General features: G+C 40.6%; 2 protein-coding genes across 8 annotated transcripts; one reads left to right on the forward strand and one right to left on the reverse strand.

Moving 5' to 3' along the window:
- Positions 1-1,471: 1,471 nt before the first annotated feature.
- Positions 1,472-9,383, reverse strand: LOC105396273 (modifier of mdg4). 4 transcript variants are annotated; one of them, XM_048622158.1, is made up of 6 exons: positions 8,936-9,383; positions 6,385-6,525; positions 5,669-5,836; positions 3,545-3,860; positions 2,242-2,330; positions 1,472-1,628 (listed from the first exon to the last, which is right to left on the reverse strand). In XM_048622158.1, the coding sequence occupies exons 1-6, from the start codon at positions 8,984-8,986 to the stop codon at positions 1,512-1,514; spliced, it is 882 nt and encodes a 293-aa protein (XP_048478115.1). In that variant the 5' UTR covers positions 8,987-9,383; the 3' UTR covers positions 1,472-1,511. The 4 variants fall into 4 exon arrangements, with proteins under 4 accessions (XP_048478115.1, XP_037962997.2, XP_048478116.1 ...); XM_038107069.2 differs by lacking the exon at positions 1,472-1,628 and having other exon boundaries at positions 2,033-2,330; positions 8,936-9,380; XM_048622159.1 differs by lacking the exons at positions 1,472-1,628; positions 8,936-9,383 and adding an exon at positions 8,129-8,551 and having other exon boundaries at positions 2,034-2,330.
- Positions 7,108-15,707, forward strand: LOC105396270 (ankyrin repeat domain-containing protein 49). Of its 4 annotated transcripts, none has more exons than XM_048622162.1 (4): positions 7,108-7,467; positions 11,800-11,932; positions 14,463-14,768; positions 15,255-15,707. In XM_048622162.1, exons 2-4 carry the CDS (start codon positions 11,902-11,904, stop codon positions 15,500-15,502), a joined length of 585 nt encoding a protein of 194 aa, XP_048478119.1. In that variant the 5' UTR covers positions 7,108-7,467; positions 11,800-11,901; the 3' UTR covers positions 15,503-15,707. The 4 variants fall into 4 exon arrangements, with proteins under 4 accessions (XP_048478119.1, XP_048478118.1, XP_048478117.1 ...); XM_048622161.1 differs by lacking the exon at positions 7,108-7,467 and adding an exon at positions 8,797-8,840; XM_048622160.1 differs by lacking the exon at positions 7,108-7,467 and adding an exon at positions 9,749-10,008.
- The last annotated feature ends 3,078 nt before the right edge of the window (positions 15,708-18,785 follow it).

Below are 18,785 nucleotides of genomic sequence, written 5' to 3' on the forward strand. Positions count from 1 at the left end.
TCCTGTTTGTAAAGCCTTACATAAGCTATAATCAAGTGCATTATTGTAATAGCAAAGATTTTATCAACTGTTTTCTAAAAATATTAGAAATTGAGGGTAGAAAAATATATTTTTATTATTTTTTCCTGTATAAAATTAACATATGCTTTACTTAAAGCGGTAATTAATGTAAGTATCTAGCTCAAGCGCCACTAGTAGGACCGGAATATGTGATCAATCATCACCACGACTATTGAATCGGACCCTACTGCGTGGGATAAAAACCCCAAGCGCCGGAGCATTATGACCAGTGGCTGAGCTTTTAAAAGCAGTAAATAATAGCATTTTACTCACGGCTTATCAACTCAAACCTTCGTTGCGAAATCCTCAGCAATGGCTGCGTGCGCAGCAGCCGGCAGGCCCCGCGCCGCCTGGTCCGCATCACGCTACAGCTCCCGGTAGCGAGGACTCCGCAAATTCAATATTATATTTTTCCCCGTCGGAGCGAAGCCGACGAGAACCGTGGCTACATTGAGCCCTTTTGCCGAAGTGTTCACTTCAAAAATCAAAAACCAACTGAGGCGCGCGGGCGACTCACTCTATTTATATAGGCACCCGCACCTTGCAAATTAAAGGTGGAGAGAAAAATGGACTTTATTTAACTGTCACTGTGACCCTTATGATGCCGAACACGGAGAAAGTCGAAACGCCATATCTCACAATGTTTAACTAGGTTTCAGATAGGCTCAGACTACATAATATGTGGTTTAGTTATGTATTGAATGTCTGGAATAGTCAAATAATGTTTACTACGTGTTAAAATTACCTTATCTATGCGTCAGATAAAATATCGTAAATGTAAAACTGTTTAATTGAATTACGGGTTTACTGGAAACTTATCTGACCGACGGATTTTCTGACACATGCAAGTACCTACTTATACCTTGTTTCACGGGGAAAAACATCTGATACAAACAAATACTACTCTTATTCGAATGCAATAAGGGCTCTGTCCGATGTCTTTCCCCGTGAAACAAGGTATAGAGATACATAATAAGAGGATAGCAGCCACCTTTCTACATCGCTCTTGGACGGACTTGACGTTTCCGTTGGCACATGACGGGTGTTCATTTGCTATTGGCATTGTCACTGATAAATCCCTACCCTAGGCGTGGGCACCACCGACGCCACTGCTGCAGGGAGATTTAATCAGGCTGCTTATTGTGTCACTTTATAGGTATAGGGTGGTATTTGATCAGTGCACTTCTCATTGGATTTTTGGCTATTTATAAAACGGCTGTATTTTTGTTCCTTTAATTTGGAATTTTATCATTGCCTACCCTGGAGTGGAGTAACGTTGGTAGCGTGACTCAGTCACTGATAAAATCGCACCCTGGAGCAATTTAGTTGAAAGCGTGTGACTCGGTCACTGATAAAATCATACCCTAGACCTATTTCGTAGCTGGTTTGACTCGGTCACTGATAAAATTCCACCCTAGACCAATGACGTCGTCGGTCACTGATAGACCCCTCTACTGGCGGGGTCGGGGCGGGTGTCGGTAGGCGCGGTGCTTGCGCAGCGCGTCCCGCGAGCGCGACACGTGGTCGCACGCGCGGCACGCGTGCAGCGCGCCCGCGTGCGTGTCCATGTGCACGCGCGGGCTGTACTGGTCGCTGAGCGAGAGACTGTGCCAGTAGCTGATGAATGTGCCTGGTGCCCATTGATAAAATCCGACCCTATATACTAGAGTTACACAAGCGCACTGATAAAATCCCACCCTAGAGCGATGACTTCGGTCATTGATAAAATCCCACCCTAAGCGCACTGATAAAACCCCACCCTAGGGCAATCATGTTACTTGGTCACTGATGAAATTCCATCCTAGAGCGATGGCGTCGATTACTGATAAAATCCCTAGAAGAATGACGTCAGCCACTGATAAAATCCCACCCTATGACGTCGGTCACTGATAAAATCCCACCCTGAACGAACTGATAAAATCTCACCCTAGAGCAATGGCGTCAGTAGCGTATGACTAGGTCACTGATAAAACCTCACCCTATGACGTCGGTCACTGATAAAATCCCACCCTAGAGCGATGGCGATGGCATTGGTGGTGTAACTCGGTCACTGATAGAACCCCTCTACTGGCTGGGTCTGGGCGGGTGTCGGTAGGCGCGGTGCTTGCGCAGCGCGTCCCGCGAGCGCGACACGTGGTCGCACGCGCGGCACGCGTGCAGCGCGCCCGCGTGCGTGTCCATGTGCACGCGCAAGTTGTACTGGTTGCTTAGGCGCTTGTGGCAGACTGGGCAGGTGACGCGCGATCGCCATTTGCGGGTTTCTGGGGTTTCTGGAGGGTAAATTGGTGAGGTAAGCAAGAGGTTGCCGTAACCATAGAATAATGAGTACTAGTATGTAGTTATTACTTGTTATTCTTTGCCCTAACTAAGCAGTAAGCAGTCCCTGCTAGGCAGTCACTGCATTGCTCTATAGACACTGTCTGACGCAAGCCTTAGGGCGCATTCACACGGGATACGTCTTTGACGATTCGGTATAAAACACGATTCGCCTTGACGGATAGATGTTCACATTGAATACGGAATCGTGTTTTTTCAACGAATTTTTATCGAATAGAAATAGATTTTTAACGAATCGTCATTCTAATGACCGTAGTGACCGACGTATCCGTCTACGTCTTTTTTCACGATTCGTGAAGCTTGTGAACATGGGTATATAAAAAGCATTGCTCCCGTCAAAAAAAATAACGAATCGTGAAAAAACACGATTCGTGAAAAATCACGATTCGTCTTCGTGTGAATGAGCTCTTAAGGGGACGGTCTAGCAAAACGCAGAATTTACAGAAAACAAATAGGTATATTTTTATAGGTGTTTAAAAGACATAACTGAGATACAATTTACATTAATTTTAAAGCAGAGGATTTCAGCTTCCTGATAAATCTCTTTTTTTCATTTTGGTGTTCGATTTGATAGTTTTATTAGGCGCTAAACATGCCTCTGTTTTGGTAACACGCGCGTAGAGTCATATTGAAGCCAATTGTTACGAGAAACTATACGAGAAATCAAGAAAAGTATCTAGATGATATAAATTCAAATATACTCTAAATTTTCACTTGTCTCGCCATTTTTTAAAGAAATGCTATCATTTTCTTTATTAACGAGCTTATAAAGTTGAAATCGCGTCCATACAAAATACTATGAAAGCCATTTTGAAAACGGCAGACTTTTGATTTTGTTCAGTCGTCGCCTGGGCTGCCGAGCAGATATTAGGTAGGCAAGTATGCTAGGTAAGCATATCTATCACTACACTGCAGACGGGAATGTGTCGTGAGTTCGTAAAAAACCGGCACGATTTTATAGATCTGGACTCTCGCAAGTATGCAGCGTAATGCGGGGCAGAGTCTGAATAGCCTGAGGAAGGCCGAGGACAGCGTATTGTGGTGTGCCTTTAGTGAGGCTAATGTCCAACATTTCGTCTACTTCTTGGCTAATTAGCTGATGATGATCACTAAACCTGTAGGAAACAATAATAGTAACTAAACTCACCGTCAAAAGAGCTGGAAACAGGCGGAGTGGTAGGCACGGGAGGCAAAACCGGCAACGTGGGTCCTTCAATCCGGTGCGTACTGTACAAATTCTGGACAATCTGATCAAGTTTGCTCAATCTCTCCTCATGTCTGTACTCGGTCTGCCTCTCAGTATTGCCTGGTAAGTCGTCAAAGTTGAATCTGTAGTTGCTATTGTTGTCTAAAGAGTTTGAGTTATCGTTCGTTTCGGGTTTGTTTTGTAAGTTGATTGGTGAGATTGGTTCTGGCTTTGGGTCTTCTTTTGTTTCTGGTTCCGCTGGTAGGAAGGTTGGACTCTGGAATGAAGAAGAAAACGCGTTTGCTGCAGGGATAGTGGATAATTTGTCTAAGGTTTTATTAAGGTTCAGTAACCTAGGTCGATCGTCTACTGGTTTTCTGGGGCGTGAGCTTGGGTGGCATAACAGCTATCTATGTAGTCACCTTACAGGCTCAATGCGGTGAATCAGCCACTATAGATAGCTAGGTACACAGGTACAATACAATTACACCAACATCAGCCCATAATCGTCCAACTACGCCTTTCTAAAGAGCCCCTCATTCTCTCGGCCTACTAGTCCAGCGAACCGGGGGCCGTCAGTTATAATCTAAAACATGTGTCAGTAGCTGCAGAAGAAGCTCACAGCGTCAGTGAAGCCGGCGACCTGCAGCGCGGCGGCCAGCGCCAGCAGCGGCGGCAGCGCGGCGCGCGACGCCGTCACCTGCCCGCTGTACATGAACGACAGCAGCAGCCGCAGCGAGGAGGCGCCGCAGTCCAGCGCCACCACTAGCGTGCTAGAGTGCACCTCCACATCGCCGCTATAGGGAGATAGATCTAGGTACTACTGGCTAACTGTTTAAAGCCATCCGTCCAGCTAACTGAAATGCCATCCAACCTTCTGCCGTATCAGCGAGACTGTAAATCCAGCTGCCGCTACATGGGTTCGTTATCGGCGTTGATAAATGTCAAAAACGTCACTGTAGCGCAATTTGCCATAAATATGGCACTGTGATTGGTGGAAAGCGCATTAAACGAGTTTATCGACGTTATAATCTAATCTAAATCTAAACGAAAGTTATAATAATAATAATAATAAATCATTTATTTCAGACCAAAATACATAGTCCATAGCGTGTTAGTAACAATTTATCTTATTCTATGTAGTGTTAGTAAAACAAATAAATAATAATTATACGTGCTTAACTTAATACCAATCCTATGCATAACTGGTGTGACGTAACACCCAATGACGCAGCATTGGGGATGTCCCACCGGTCTGCGAACACACTCAGGATAGTGTTGGTGGTGCCGCGGAGGCGAGACATCATCGAGGCGCACCTTTTCCTCATAATCGCGTGAAAATCATCCGTGTGCGCCTCAGCAAACATTTGTGACGCACTACACCGCCACGGCAACCCCAACAAAACCCTGAATGCATTGTTATATTGGACTCGCAGGTCGCTGTATGCTCGCTGCGTGTAGCTAACCCAAAGGCTGTAATGTAAAACATGTGTCGGTAACCGCTGAAGAAGCTCACAGCGTCAGTGAAGCCGGCGACCTGCAGCGCGGCGGCCAGCGCCAGCAGCGGCGGCAGCGCGGCGCGCGACGCCGTCACCTGCCCGCTGTACATGAACGACAGCAGCAGCTGCAGCAAGGAGGCGCCGCAGTCCAGCGCCACCACTAGCGTGCTAGAGTGCACCTCCACATCGCCGCTATAGATAGATAGATCTAGCTACTACCGGATACCTGGTTAAAGCCATCGGTCCAGCGAATTGGAGGGTCTCCCACACCACGCTTAGTGATTCCAGCCGTATTAGCGAGTCTAGAAAAACCAGCTGCCGCTACACGGGTTCATTATCGACGTAGATAAACGTTTCTATACCTTGGTGGAACACGCATTCCACGAGCTTATCGACGTCGATAATGAACCCGTGTAGCGGCAGCAGTGTCGATAAACTAGTTTAAAGCGTATTCCACCAATCACAGTGCCGTATTTATGGCAAATTGCGCTATAGTGACGCTTATCTATGTCGATAACGAAACTGAGTAACATCAGCAGTGAATATAAATCTAAGAAACGTGTTAGTGGCTGCTGAAGATGCTCACAGCGTCAGTGAAGCCGGCGACCTGCAGCGCGGCGGCCAGCGCCAGCAGCGGCGGCAGCGCGGCGCGCGACGCCGTCACCTGCCCGCTGTACATGAACGACAGCAGCAGCCGCAGCGAGGAGGCGCCGCAGTCGAGGACTACGACTAGCGTGCTGTCATGGTCCACCTCCTGTAAGAGACGTAAAGGTCAACACGGAACCCTTCTTTCTTACTTGTAGGTAGGTAAGTGATGTAATGGGTAAACACGTACAGAACCCTTGTTAATTGCTCTTCTATTCTGTTCTCTGGGGGGGTGTAGGTTACATACCTACCTACTTGTAGGTAGGTAAGTGATGTAAAGGGTAAATACGGAACCCTTATTACTTTTCTATTCTGTTCTCTGGGGGGGTGTAGGTAGGTACCTGGCTCTCTCGATTGGAACCTTTGTGCATGCGGGTTCACATAATATATCTAGATGTGCCCAATTTATTCAGGTTTCCTCACAATGTTTATCTTCACCGTAAGAGTGATGTTAAACCAATATTCTACTTAAATTCAAAATAAATCATTGGTACATGTCAGCGCCGGGATCGAACCCGCACCTCTAGCGTGAGATGCGAGCGCTTACCCGACTGAGGTACCACCGCTCTCACGGAATACTTATAGGATGGATAACGTTCAATCAAAGAAGTGGTTCCATATCTGTACGACCGCTCTATAGCCATCACCACCCCTCACCTTGAACAGTTGTGCGAAGTACTGGCTGCAAGACGCCAGCACCAGCTTGTGTGCCTTCAGGATGGTGCCATTAGCACTGAGAGTCACGTCAGTCAGCGCTCCTGTATTCCACATCTGACTGAGTGCGCCAATGACGCTGTTCTGGTGGTGGAAGTTGGGATTTGATAAGTTATGGGTAGGGGGGAAAGTTGAATAGCGCTACTGAAATCTGATCCCGTAGTCTGTTCATATGTGTAGTTAATGTAACATGAGTTTTTTTTTAATGTCAGTTATTATGATACCTAATTATTACTTGAATTAATACTAATTATGACGACCGAATGGAGTAGTGGTTAGTGAGCCTGACTACTGAGCCGAAGGTCCCGGGTTCGATTCCCGGCTGGGGCAGATATTTGTTTAAACACAGATATTTGTTCTCGGGTCTTGGATGTGCCCGTAAAATGGCAATAGGCCCGCCGCCTATTACATTGGGACTAACATATTAACACTGGCGAAAAATGGGTGCAGCAATACACCTCTGCCAACCCCGCAAGGGAGTACATTTAGTACAAGGTTTAAGATTTTTTTTTTTGTGTTTTTTTATTAATACTTAAATGGCAGGTATGTAATACATAGTTAACATAGTTAGTTATGATAGATGTTAAAAAAAGGTTATGGCTTATATGAGTTACTTATATCCTTTTCTTTTAAGTATATGACATAAAAATAAGATAATAACGGTATCTTAAAGTATATTAATCCTGTAACTACCTATTCGACTGTATAGTTTTAATTTACGAAATTCCAGCTCGAACTAATAAAATTGGCAATATATGAGGAAGCACTTAAATCTTTACTACCTATCTCACTACTCTAGAAATACCTAACTGTTTTTGTTTCTTTTACATTCTAATTTATTATCCACTTCTGCGTGCTCAAATATTTATTTCCATTCCACAAAATTATTTGTCAGACGGCGATCAAAAGGATTTCCAAGTCACTCAAGAAGTCAAGACTCAAGATCTGTTTTTCAGATCATTCTATTTTTGATCGTGAATTCAATGGTATTTCAAGATTTGACATCAGGTGCCTACTTTTACTTAAGTACGTACTTTACTAATAAATAATTTAGAGGCCCTACAGATCGCGTCATTAAGAACATGCTGTAACCTTAAAAACTTTATTAATTAATATAATATTATATCTTATATCTCACTAAAGTAACTAATTTTTATTACTTACTAACCCCTTAATTCACTAATGGTTGAACTAATAGTGGATGTACTATGTTATAGTGTGATGTGACGTGAATATCCCAAGGGTCAGATAAAGCTTTGCAACAAAAAATAGTTGACGGTACTTCATCCATTCAGGGCTAACTGTTAAATCATACCTACATATAAACTTCCTTTAAAAATTACGCTTTGCGAAGCTACTGTTTGCCGAATCTACCTTTATATCTACAGAGTGTTGAAAAAAGGGTATACTAAGCAGCCAACCTACGTGTGCAGTTTGTTATATCTAAGGCCGGAAAAAAAACCAATGTTAAAATTCGCGAAAAAAAACCCTACCCTTTTTGCAACACCCTGTATATGATACTGTAACCTCTCACTTCTGCAACGGGACATTACCCCGCCATATAATACCTTCGTTCCTCCAACATGCAGACAATAACTTTAATCCAAGCATGTTACTACCGTAAGTTAAATTGGAAGCATTAAATTTATTTCAGGTTTGGTCTAAATAGCTAAAGTTTGTACTCAACTGTAATTGCCCTTCAGGGAGCGATCAGCTGAAAACACAGATAAGATAATTACTCTGAAGGATAGCCGGTGGTTAAGCAAGCTTTTGTCATTAGTAAAAAGTAAGATTTTTTAGATAAGTAGCTATGCTTGTTGCTGAAATATAGGTAAGTATTACCTAAATACATATATAGGTCACGTTTTTATGGAGATAGTTCCTATGTTATTACGAAGATAATATAACTATGTTCCTCTGCTGCCCGTATTCATAAATAAGTAGGTAAAAAAATGATTTAAAATATTTTAAAATTCGTGATAACAATTAGTGCCTTGGCCTACTCACTATAAAGTACTAAAAACAAGCGCTACTTTAGCAAAACCATGTGTGTACTATAATTATCTGCAATTACAAAAAAACACAAAATCAACCAGAAAAAAAACTGAAAATGTATCGTTGTTTTTGCTGATTTTGTAACTGAAACTATTGTATTAGAAAAATAAAATTATTTCCTCCAAGTATTTTTCGGTAAAATAAATAGCCTTATCGCCTTTGATAAAACATAATTTACTGCTAAATATGGTGGTCAAAGTGTATCATCGAAGCCCTAAACTGTACGTAAACATAAATACAAAACATTACCTCGGTATTTACCGCCACTGAAATTACTTCACCCACTTACAGTGGGCGGTTATCATTATCATAAACACAGCAAGCATAGGTACATAAAATTATATGTAAGTACGTAATGAATGATGTGTGTACCTGTCTGTCCCATCCCAATGTCCATTGTGTAGGTGTGTGCTCAGAAAATATAATATTACTTACCTACCTGGTGGTTGTGCCATCGCAAGTTAAACTGTTGCACTTGATCATCATCCATTATTTCAAAAAGAAAAAAAACAAAGCAAAGATTCACCCACGTTGTCCAATCGAGTACGCACTGACAATAATACTCATTGTTAACCCGTCGAATCCAGGGTACTTTATTTTCGTCTTGCCTGGAGAACCTGTGGCACCTATTTCTGGAAGCGAGCTCATTGTATTTATAACACCAATGACATTCAATGACGCATCGTATCGAAAACGCACCCAAAACAAGATTTCGCGGCAAAATTAATCGATTGTCTTTTTAAACAATGCACGCGCCTCGATGCGTTTTGAAATTTAGAACGTTCACGCGTGAAAATGCGTTTAGAAACGTAAACGTTAATTAAATATTTGTGTCAACAGACGCAGCTATGTGCTAAAAATAGTCAGCTCTGATTGGTGACTGATAGTGAGCTGTGACGATTGATTCGGCGTAGGCGGCCAAATGGTTTTCGGCTTACAAAGTGAACGGTTCTAATTCTTAAAGCAGTTTAAATAGAGATTAAAATTAATTAATTCCAACAATGTACCGCTATTAGGTAGCTCATTACATTGTATTAATTAAGATAACTTATATGACTCATGATACATGTCTATGACATACTTACCGAACTTTACGAGTTAACGACCATCCTCTAACACGAATAAGATTTTCTGTTAATTTAACTACCTATATAAAATCTTTGGCTGTTTATACTATTGTCATATCCATTGAGTTAAAAAGTTTTTAACTTTTTATTTTTAAGAATATGGCGGGATTTTTATGGAATGTATTTTACATTTCCACGAAAAAAGAGCAAAATAATATAAATATTTCTCTACAAAATATTTCTACAACGGCAACGTACAGGCATTGTTTAATATTTATTAAGTACATTTAATTGAATACATTGCAAAGCAAGCAACGAATGTTTGTAATGACTTCTGAGAAACCGGATATAAATGATACAGAATTCTTTGTGAATATAAAATCAACAATTGAGAAGAATTTATCGGAGTTAAAAAAAGTTGTTAATAATATAAGCCAAATGAGAGGTAAGTAATAATCTTATTTATTTAGTCTAATTGTTGGAGCATTCTTGTACAATCGTGATACCCCATTTACACTCTCGCCTCGGCCGTCGCCTCCTCGCTCGCCTCGTCACTCGTGCGGAGGCGCGAATGTAAACACCCACTCGCGTGTGACGCGAGTGGGTGTTTACACTCTCGTGCCGAGTTCAGTTGTCTTTGAGCTAGCAACGATGGAGGACGTCGAAGTTTTAGCCGCAACAATAAAGAATTTATGTATGATCACCGATTACTTCGCCGTTTATGGACCGATTTTGTAAATTCTTTTTTTTATGTATTGGGTTGAGATCCCATGTGGTCCCATTTTTTCAAATTTTGATTCCACCTCCAAGGGTGGGTAAAGGGTTAAAAACAGGCTATGAATTTCCATTTTGGGTACCTATTAACCGATTGTAGTTAATGAAATTTAGAAAGTACATAAGTACTTACCTATATTTTTAACATTAAAAAAAATATGATGGTGACCTTGAGCTGATCTGATGACGGAAACGGAAGGTTGTCAAGGGAACTCCTCAACGGTAGGTATATAGCAACTACTTCGTGTTTACTACTGACTAGTAGGACTTATAGGTATCATTTGCTTCTTAATTTTGATTGTCAATTATTGCAAATAAACTAAGTATAAATAAGTAATAAAATAAAATAATGATAAAAAAAACGACTTCAAAAAACCCCTAAAACGTAAGAAATAATTTAAGGTTTAGACATGGTTTAGACCTATTCTATGTGACAGTACTAATATATCTAAGCAGGTAAGTACTGCTTTTATTTCTTACGTTTTAATGTTTTTTTATTATTATTATTTTATTGAAATATTTACTTATATGAAATTAAATGTTTCGTCTTGCGACCAATCCATTATACAACTGAGGAAAAAACACTACGTTATAATTATACGACGACGAACACAACCTGCGCGGCACGATGTAGAAGCCAGAATGAAGCGGACGCGAGAGTGTAAACACCCGCTCGCGTGCGACGCGAGCTCGACGCGAGCTCCTTTGACTCGTGCCCCAAAAACCGCTCCGGACGCGAGCGCCGCGAGTGGCGAGGCGAGCGAGGAGGCGAGCCACGAGCGTCTGTTCACACTCGCGCCTCGCCCCTCGCCTTGTCGCTCGCCTCGCCACTCGTGCGAGAGTGTAAATGGGGTATAACATAACATCAGCATACACATTTTCATGCATTAGCGATAAAGACAAGTTTAGATTAAGAAGTAGGTAATATTTAAGTATAGGTACTTATTTCACCACTGCTGGACATAGGCCTCTCCCAAGGACATAATTTTATCCATAATCATCTTTCCTCGGCCTTCGTCAAGCAACCAATCTTAAATCTTATCTTATCTAATGTTACTTTTACATTAATTTCAGTCTGATGCAAAGAAACTGACCATTTTCAGGTAGTATTTTCATTGCCACACTGAGAGTAGTCAGCTTTATTTACCCCCGACTGCATCTATGTCATCTTCATTACTTATTACTCCCATGGTTATGTTCCTTGAATTTCATTCATGAGGTGGAAGAATGAATTATTTAGCAATAAGGAATTTAAGTACAGTTATACCACTTGTTCTTACGGTGAAGGAAAACATCGCGATAAAAACCTGCGCATCTGGATTTTCTAGATGTGTACCCTAAGTTCATTCTTTCCAAAACGGCGATGCGACTCGCTTGCGAGTCACCACTGACTACCCCTTCGGAGATTACAGTCGTGAGCATAATATGTGTGACGTGTTTTTGAGGTTACGTTCCTTTACAGTGGAAGCAGCGTACCTGGAGTCGGATCTGATGTCCACAATAGACGCGTCCACGTGGGTGGATGTCAGCGAGCTGCTCGGAATGACATCCATCAGCAGCGGCCATGGCAGTGTCAAAAGAGAGACTTAAACCAGGTTAAACGAATAGAGCTTACACTTCAACTTAAGTATCAAGCCGAGATATGGAATGGCGGCATACTCGTAAAGTGTTTTTATAAATAAATTAATACCTAATGGATTTTAAATAGAGTGTTAATTAATTTAACGATTATTTAGTATATTCATTTTTTGTACACCTTGCATGCACTTGCAATACGAAGAGATTTATTAAATATTTATATGCTTGTGTACAAAATATGGTACAGAAAGTATAAAAAGCTAAAACTGGTCCCTTCTAGAATATTCAAGGTATCTCTGACTCGAAATTAAATTATATATTCTTGAAATTGAACCCTGTTATCGATCACATGCATGCATACACAGCGCCTCCGAAGCAATCATAAGTCTTACTTTTCCCGCTTCTGAAAATATACTTACCTCAAGTGCGATGGCATAAGCGGCTTTCCCCAGATAGTCGAAATTAGGTGTCATGCTTAGACGAATAAGAGTTGGGTTCCATAATGTGAATAGTTATGGTCAAATATGTACAAAAATAAAAATAAGTTTGAATGAATAATAATAACAAAAGGGGGTATTAAATTATGTATGTAAGTACATAAATAGATTAAGATTTTGAACCTTCCAGTATAAGATTAAGGTGTGCTTGGATAATATAATAATATGTAGGATATATATTATCGGTGTGATAAAAATCTCACTGTCACTGAGATATAATTTAACAGCTATTCAGCTTGTTATGAAACAGGCTCTTAGGATTAATGCGTTAAAAATCTTCTAATAACCTTAGAAAATACTGAACCCACAAGCACTGAACGCCCCATACTTTTTTATTCGTCTAAATAAAACGAGCTAGGGAAATGTTTTATTCTTCTTTTGTGGTGAAAGAAATAGATTAAGACGTCAGTAAGTAGTTTGTTCGTAATGGTATAAAAAAATCGGTTTTCAACACATTTGTCGATTTGCCGCCTCTTAATCTCTAATACTGAGTATAGGTATATTTTTTTACGTAATCCCTGAATGTTAGATATATTTTTTCATTTTTTCAGTACCACTAGCTATAAGGTACTTTCTACCTATTGTGTTGTGTAGGTAGTCTAGATACGTAGGTAGTATGAACACTAATTATGAATCTTAGAACTGGAATCCTCTTCTTTTAAACAATTGTGCTTAGAAATTACATATCGAAGTGATTAATCAAGCATTAAAATAAAATGTAAAATAGTTGGAGTGAACCCTTTAATCTTAACAAGACGATGGCTTTTGACATGCTAATTGACGCTGCCTCCAACTTTCTAAGTAATTTCGAATATTAAAATACGCTAAAGGCTTTCTCAGGACTTGTGACAAATTCGACCATGAATAACGCTCTTAACAAAGTAAAGCGAGTTTGACTTCGGTGAAATGGACTATACAACTAATCTCCGGTTTCCGAAATAAACTCACGGGCAGTGAAAAGGTTCCACGGAGAAAAACACAACAAACGGAAAAGGCTAGCTTATTGCTGTCTTCTGCAAAATTAAAGTACATTCAAAAGAGCATCAGGATATTACCAACTAAAATCGGTAATATTTTATTCCAATTTTAAATTAAAGCTTTGAAAAAATTGGGGTCGTTTGTTGTCGGACTTTTGTGGGTGGATCTTTTTCATTTCCCGGCAGTGTATTATTGATGGTACCAACCGCTGATTACCTAATGGGAAGAGATATAGGTACTTAGTTGAGGGTTTATTTATTTATTTAAGTGCTTATACATGGATTCTCCAGCAACATCAGAGCACATGCGAGAAGATAGACAGGGTCGCTGTCGTCGGATACGACGAGGAGGCCATCATCACCTATACAGTCATACATGCAGGAGCGAGCGGTGGTAGCTCAGTCGAATTAGCAAAGCGCATGCTTCTTTTTACCCGACTGCCGAAAGAAGAGGGTAGTGTTTTTTTACGCTATAGATTCAGGTTCAATGCAGGACCTGTAATTACCAAAGAATGCTTTGTTAATTGAAGTAAAATGTACTTAGGTATATCATTGGGGGTGTATGGGTGAACGGTGAAGGAAAACATCGTGAGGAAACCAGTAACTATAATTAGATTGAACCCACCAACCCGCAGGTGTTCAGCATGGTGGCTAGATGGTGGTAAAAAATGGTCAAGCTTAGGAAGCTTGGACATATGCAAAAATGTTCCATTCGAGTAGGCTAGGTGCAGGCAAGGTGCAGGTTACAGCCGACGAGCAAAGAAAATAATTATAGATAACCTCCTTTTTGTTCTGTGACTACGAACGATTAGACATAAGTCAGAGGCATTAACACAGAGTAGGTAAGGCATTAATCATAGAGAAAATAAACATTAATTAATTAACAAAAATTTCAACACGCAACACGGCAAATTTATTTACAATTTAATTTTTGTACCTCCAATATGAACGAGAAAACTATTCAATGTAAGGATAGTAACATAGTTTTTATTCACTACCTAATAATAATACAATTACTTGTAACTCATTTCGAATTAGATGCCCTTCAACCAAACCTTTCCTCTATCTTTCAGCGAGCATCATAAAGCGCTTGCACAAAGCAGCTGGGACCGGCAAACTGGACATCCTCCGAACAATTCTATCAGCTTCACCAGGGCTGGTCAACGCCACCGACGCTGAAGGACAAACACCTTTACACTACGCGGCTGACGGGAACCAGTTGGCAGCTGTCTCGTTCTTACTTAGCCAGGGTGCTGCAGTGAATGAGATGTCACATCTGAAGTGGACTCCCCTGCATTCTGCGTGTAATTTGAACCACTACGAGGTTGTGGGTAGATTGCTGGCAGCCGGTGCTGATGTGGGGGCTATTGCTGATGAAGGTTGGTGTTTTTATCGTGATGATTTGCTTTAAGAGTTTACGGCCATGGCTAGACGTACGAGTATGTACAGTTGTATATCTCTCTCAGAAGAGATATTCTGCCTTGGTAATAAACTTTGTTATTATTGTGTTGGTGACAGATACAAGCTAGACTAGGCTTTGCACCGTGGTGAAAGGATTAGCCAATTAGATAAGCAGCATGTATAAGGAACAGTTGATTTGTCAACCACTATCACTGGCTTTTTATCGAAGGCCGTCGGTCCTTAGGGCTGGAAGGGCCAATCTAGGTTGACGACAATTATGTTTCAGAGAGCTCTTATGCAATCGGCACCTTTACAGTCGCGGTAAGCCGGGCGGCAGCGCTCTTATACCCTTTTCGTAAAGCTGTTGTGACTATTTGTGACCAACGAAAAATCTCACGCAACGATCAATGGTCAAATAACTACCTAGAATGACCTAGATCAAGTTTGTTTCCTTTTTATTACAGCACAAACAGTCCTCCACTTAGCTGCCAGTACGCAGGAATCCAAGGATACCCTACTCCTTCTCCTCACCAAAGAGGATATAACCAAGCTGGCGACTGTTCGGAACACGGCGAGGCAGACAGCGGAGGATATTGCGCGGGACAGAACCATATTCGGAGGACTGTTCGAAATGGCTGTCCCAGCGGTTTCGTACATTCGGAGTGTCGGGTTCACTTGCAATGGTTACTGTCGGGGCAGTGTGGGATGTTGAGGACTCTAAAAAGGGGTATTTTTCTTATCTATACCTATCTAACTTTTACTATTCTTAAACTTTTTCTTTTGAAAGTTAAATTATTGTATCTAAGTAGGTACTTGGTTGTTGTGAATTGTATCTACATAAATAGTTTAGGTAAATTTTATTTTGCGTCTGGGTCTGGTCTCAATTTGATTACCTATAATGTTACATGTCTGTTTAATCGTTTGTTTTTATAAACTGAGTATCTTAAAAAGAGGTGTTTTATAAAACTGATTAGTCATGTGCACCATAGATGAAGGGATTCGAATGCGGTAACTTGACTTGAAACTGAATCTAGAATCAAATCTGAAGTAGGTACAGACATTTTAAACTAGGACGCGAACCGATAAAAATCAAGACCCAAGACTTATTTAGCTATCGGAATAGTCGCCCATATCTTAGCTGCGACTGTGGTACTTAGTCACGTAAAATGGGGCAATTCTAAAAACTTTGTTCCAAGATTTAAGACATCCTTTGCATCGTGGACATTCAGCAAACTTAAAGTCTTTGTGTTCAAACAGATACGTAGCTTCGCCGAATCGGATTACTTTTTAAAATGTTCTAAGATGTCTTTGGAGAGAATTTCCTTTTCTTTCTTTCTATAGATTGCTTAGAGAGCAGGCATGCGCAGGTAATTTTCATTTCGGTGTACTTATAGTATTTTCATTGAAGCTAGTAATTTCTACGAAGTATTATCAGGCTAATAATCCATTTATTGTATCGTGCCTATAGACTAGACTACATTCTAAATACTCATACGGCGAAAATTGAATTTGAGCAACTTCAGTTCTAGGAATTTTGGCTTACTACGCACCTACTAAACTACGAATTGATTGTACCAATATACATAATACATACATATCTATAGAGTTCTAAGTATCTGTCGTGAAAAGTCTTACTATCAACCGTACAAAAAGAAAACAGCAATACAATGTATTTCTAAACGACCAGATTGATGAATAACTAGCTAGCAAAAGGTTTACTACTGAAATATTTAATTTGTGTAAAATTAAATCAATAGGTACTTACATAAACCACCATAAATGTCAGATGAACCCATCCCAATTAAACACAATCCTTCCCCCTACACCCCCCTATTAGGTAACCACAGAGATAAGGGCGGAAAGTTCCAGAGTATCGGAATCGTGTCTTATCAGCTTCACGGCTCGCAATCTGCCCTTCGTCATGCTGAGGGCCAAACTCCGCCCTTTTGGTTATTGTATTAGGACTTATTATCAACTATTCATCGCTAATACTGTGTTAGTATTCATTAAGACAGCAAAAGTTTCGGGCAGCTGGTTATCAGAGGTATCAGCCCGTGTTAGTCTAATGCTGGATGTGGGCCTCCCCAAGGATCGCATTACCATAAAACTTGTCCTCTGACTTGCTCATCCAACATCCATCCAATACCTAAGGCCGTATCATACAAAAAAACAAAGCTGGAACGTTATAAGCGCTATTTCATACGTTGCTGGACCAGCGCTGATAAGCACGGGAAAAATATCCATAGTAAAGTAAGCGCTTATAAGTTTCCAGCTTACTTTCTGTATACGGCCTTAGGTCGGTCCAGCGGAGGGCGTCCCACAATGCTACGCTTGCCTGTTCGTAGTCTCCACTCGATATTTTGTTTACAACACCCGGCCACTGGTTCTTCGGCATGTTATACAGGATGTTTGCAAAAGTCAATAGCCGAAAGGAATGATGATGAAGGGGTCAACTTTTGTTCGTTTGAAATTATTTAATTAACTATAATGGTATTTGTGTTTCGATAAAAAAATATTCGTTTTGTGGAACACATGGCGGTATGCCCATTGAAAGAAACAACATTTGTATTCCACTTGCGAAAATGCCATCCTGAAAGCATTAATAACGGCCATCTGTTTAAATAAATTGCGGATTTAACTCTTTGTAAGTCTGTGGAAATATTGCACATTATGCCTTTCAGAATTGGCGTTCTTTTGGGACTACTTGCGACATTTTGCTTCGGATAATAGCTTGTTATTAATCAAAAGTACTCGTATAAATAATGTTGTTATTATTGATATAGACTCTAGGAGTCTATATCAATCTTTCCCATAGTTGAAGTGTAAGGCCAACTAGCGCCGCCAATTGAAAAAAGAAAACGTAATTTTCGTTTGAAAGCGTTTTTCCCAAAAATTACACGTTTCACGCCCTCTTCATAAATGTGTCGATATAGATAAAGCTTATGAACTTATGAAGCCGACTGTATCCCACCCCACATCCATGTACAGTCAGCTGCATAAGTAGCTATAACACTTTTGTACCTTGTCAATCTGAAACCTTATCAATTAATTGAAACATTGACGGTTCTTCAGTTTGCTACTTATGCAGCTGACCGTACCCCTATGATCCGTGTACTTAGAGCCTCTAAGTACCTTACCATAGTAGTCGACTAGTCGTATCGAAGCTATCAAACAACATTTCCATCTAAACACAAGTATCTCTACGATATTCGGACGGATCGGAGGAAGCTCGCCATAGCTAGCTAGATTTAAATTTGGCCCGAATACAAAAGGGGAATTTTATTTGGAGCGGGAACGCAGGACTTTAGTGGAACTTTTAAACTAGTTTTCTTTTACGAGTGCCACAATGCGCAAACGCCAAATCTCACGTCTTTTCTCTACATTAAAAAGATTGGTAAAATAGCAATAGGAATAAAATGGTTCCGTACTATAAGCTTCGAAACAACATCAGACATGATACATAATAGGAAGAATTTATTGAGTTTCCCACCTTCGAACAATAGGTAGGTACCTGAAGGATGTTGAGTTGTGCATAGTTTGGCTTACTTAACTTACCATTGTTGCAACTCGGAAGCAATGAAAAAGTTCCACTTACAAAATGACAATAATAAATGACCTCACCCACAATATTTATGTTTTTGATTGGTAATAATGTGAAGTGTTTTTAATTGTACATCAATGTTGTAGATGTAGACGGTGTCATCAAGCCTAACCAAACTAGCCTTTTCCGTTTAGGAGTAATTTGGTGCTTTTCTCACCGGAATTTTTTCATTTCTCGTGAGTGCACTACCTATGCTATGACTGAAACCGCAGAGCAGAGAAAAGTTACAGCTACTCGTATGTAACCAGAATGTCTTCATCATAATTTCACCCAAATTATCGCCATCGATAAAGGAACCCTATAACGAGTTAAATCTAGTCGGTAAAGTATGATAATGATAATAAATTGTGCGCGAATGTTAAATGCATGCGGCGGCGAGTAGCGCAGCGCCCGT

Source organism: Plutella xylostella, chromosome 7 (assembly GCF_932276165.1).
Source record: "Plutella xylostella chromosome 7, ilPluXylo3.1, whole genome shotgun sequence".
NCBI lineage: Eukaryota > Metazoa > Arthropoda > Insecta > Lepidoptera > Plutellidae > Plutella > Plutella xylostella.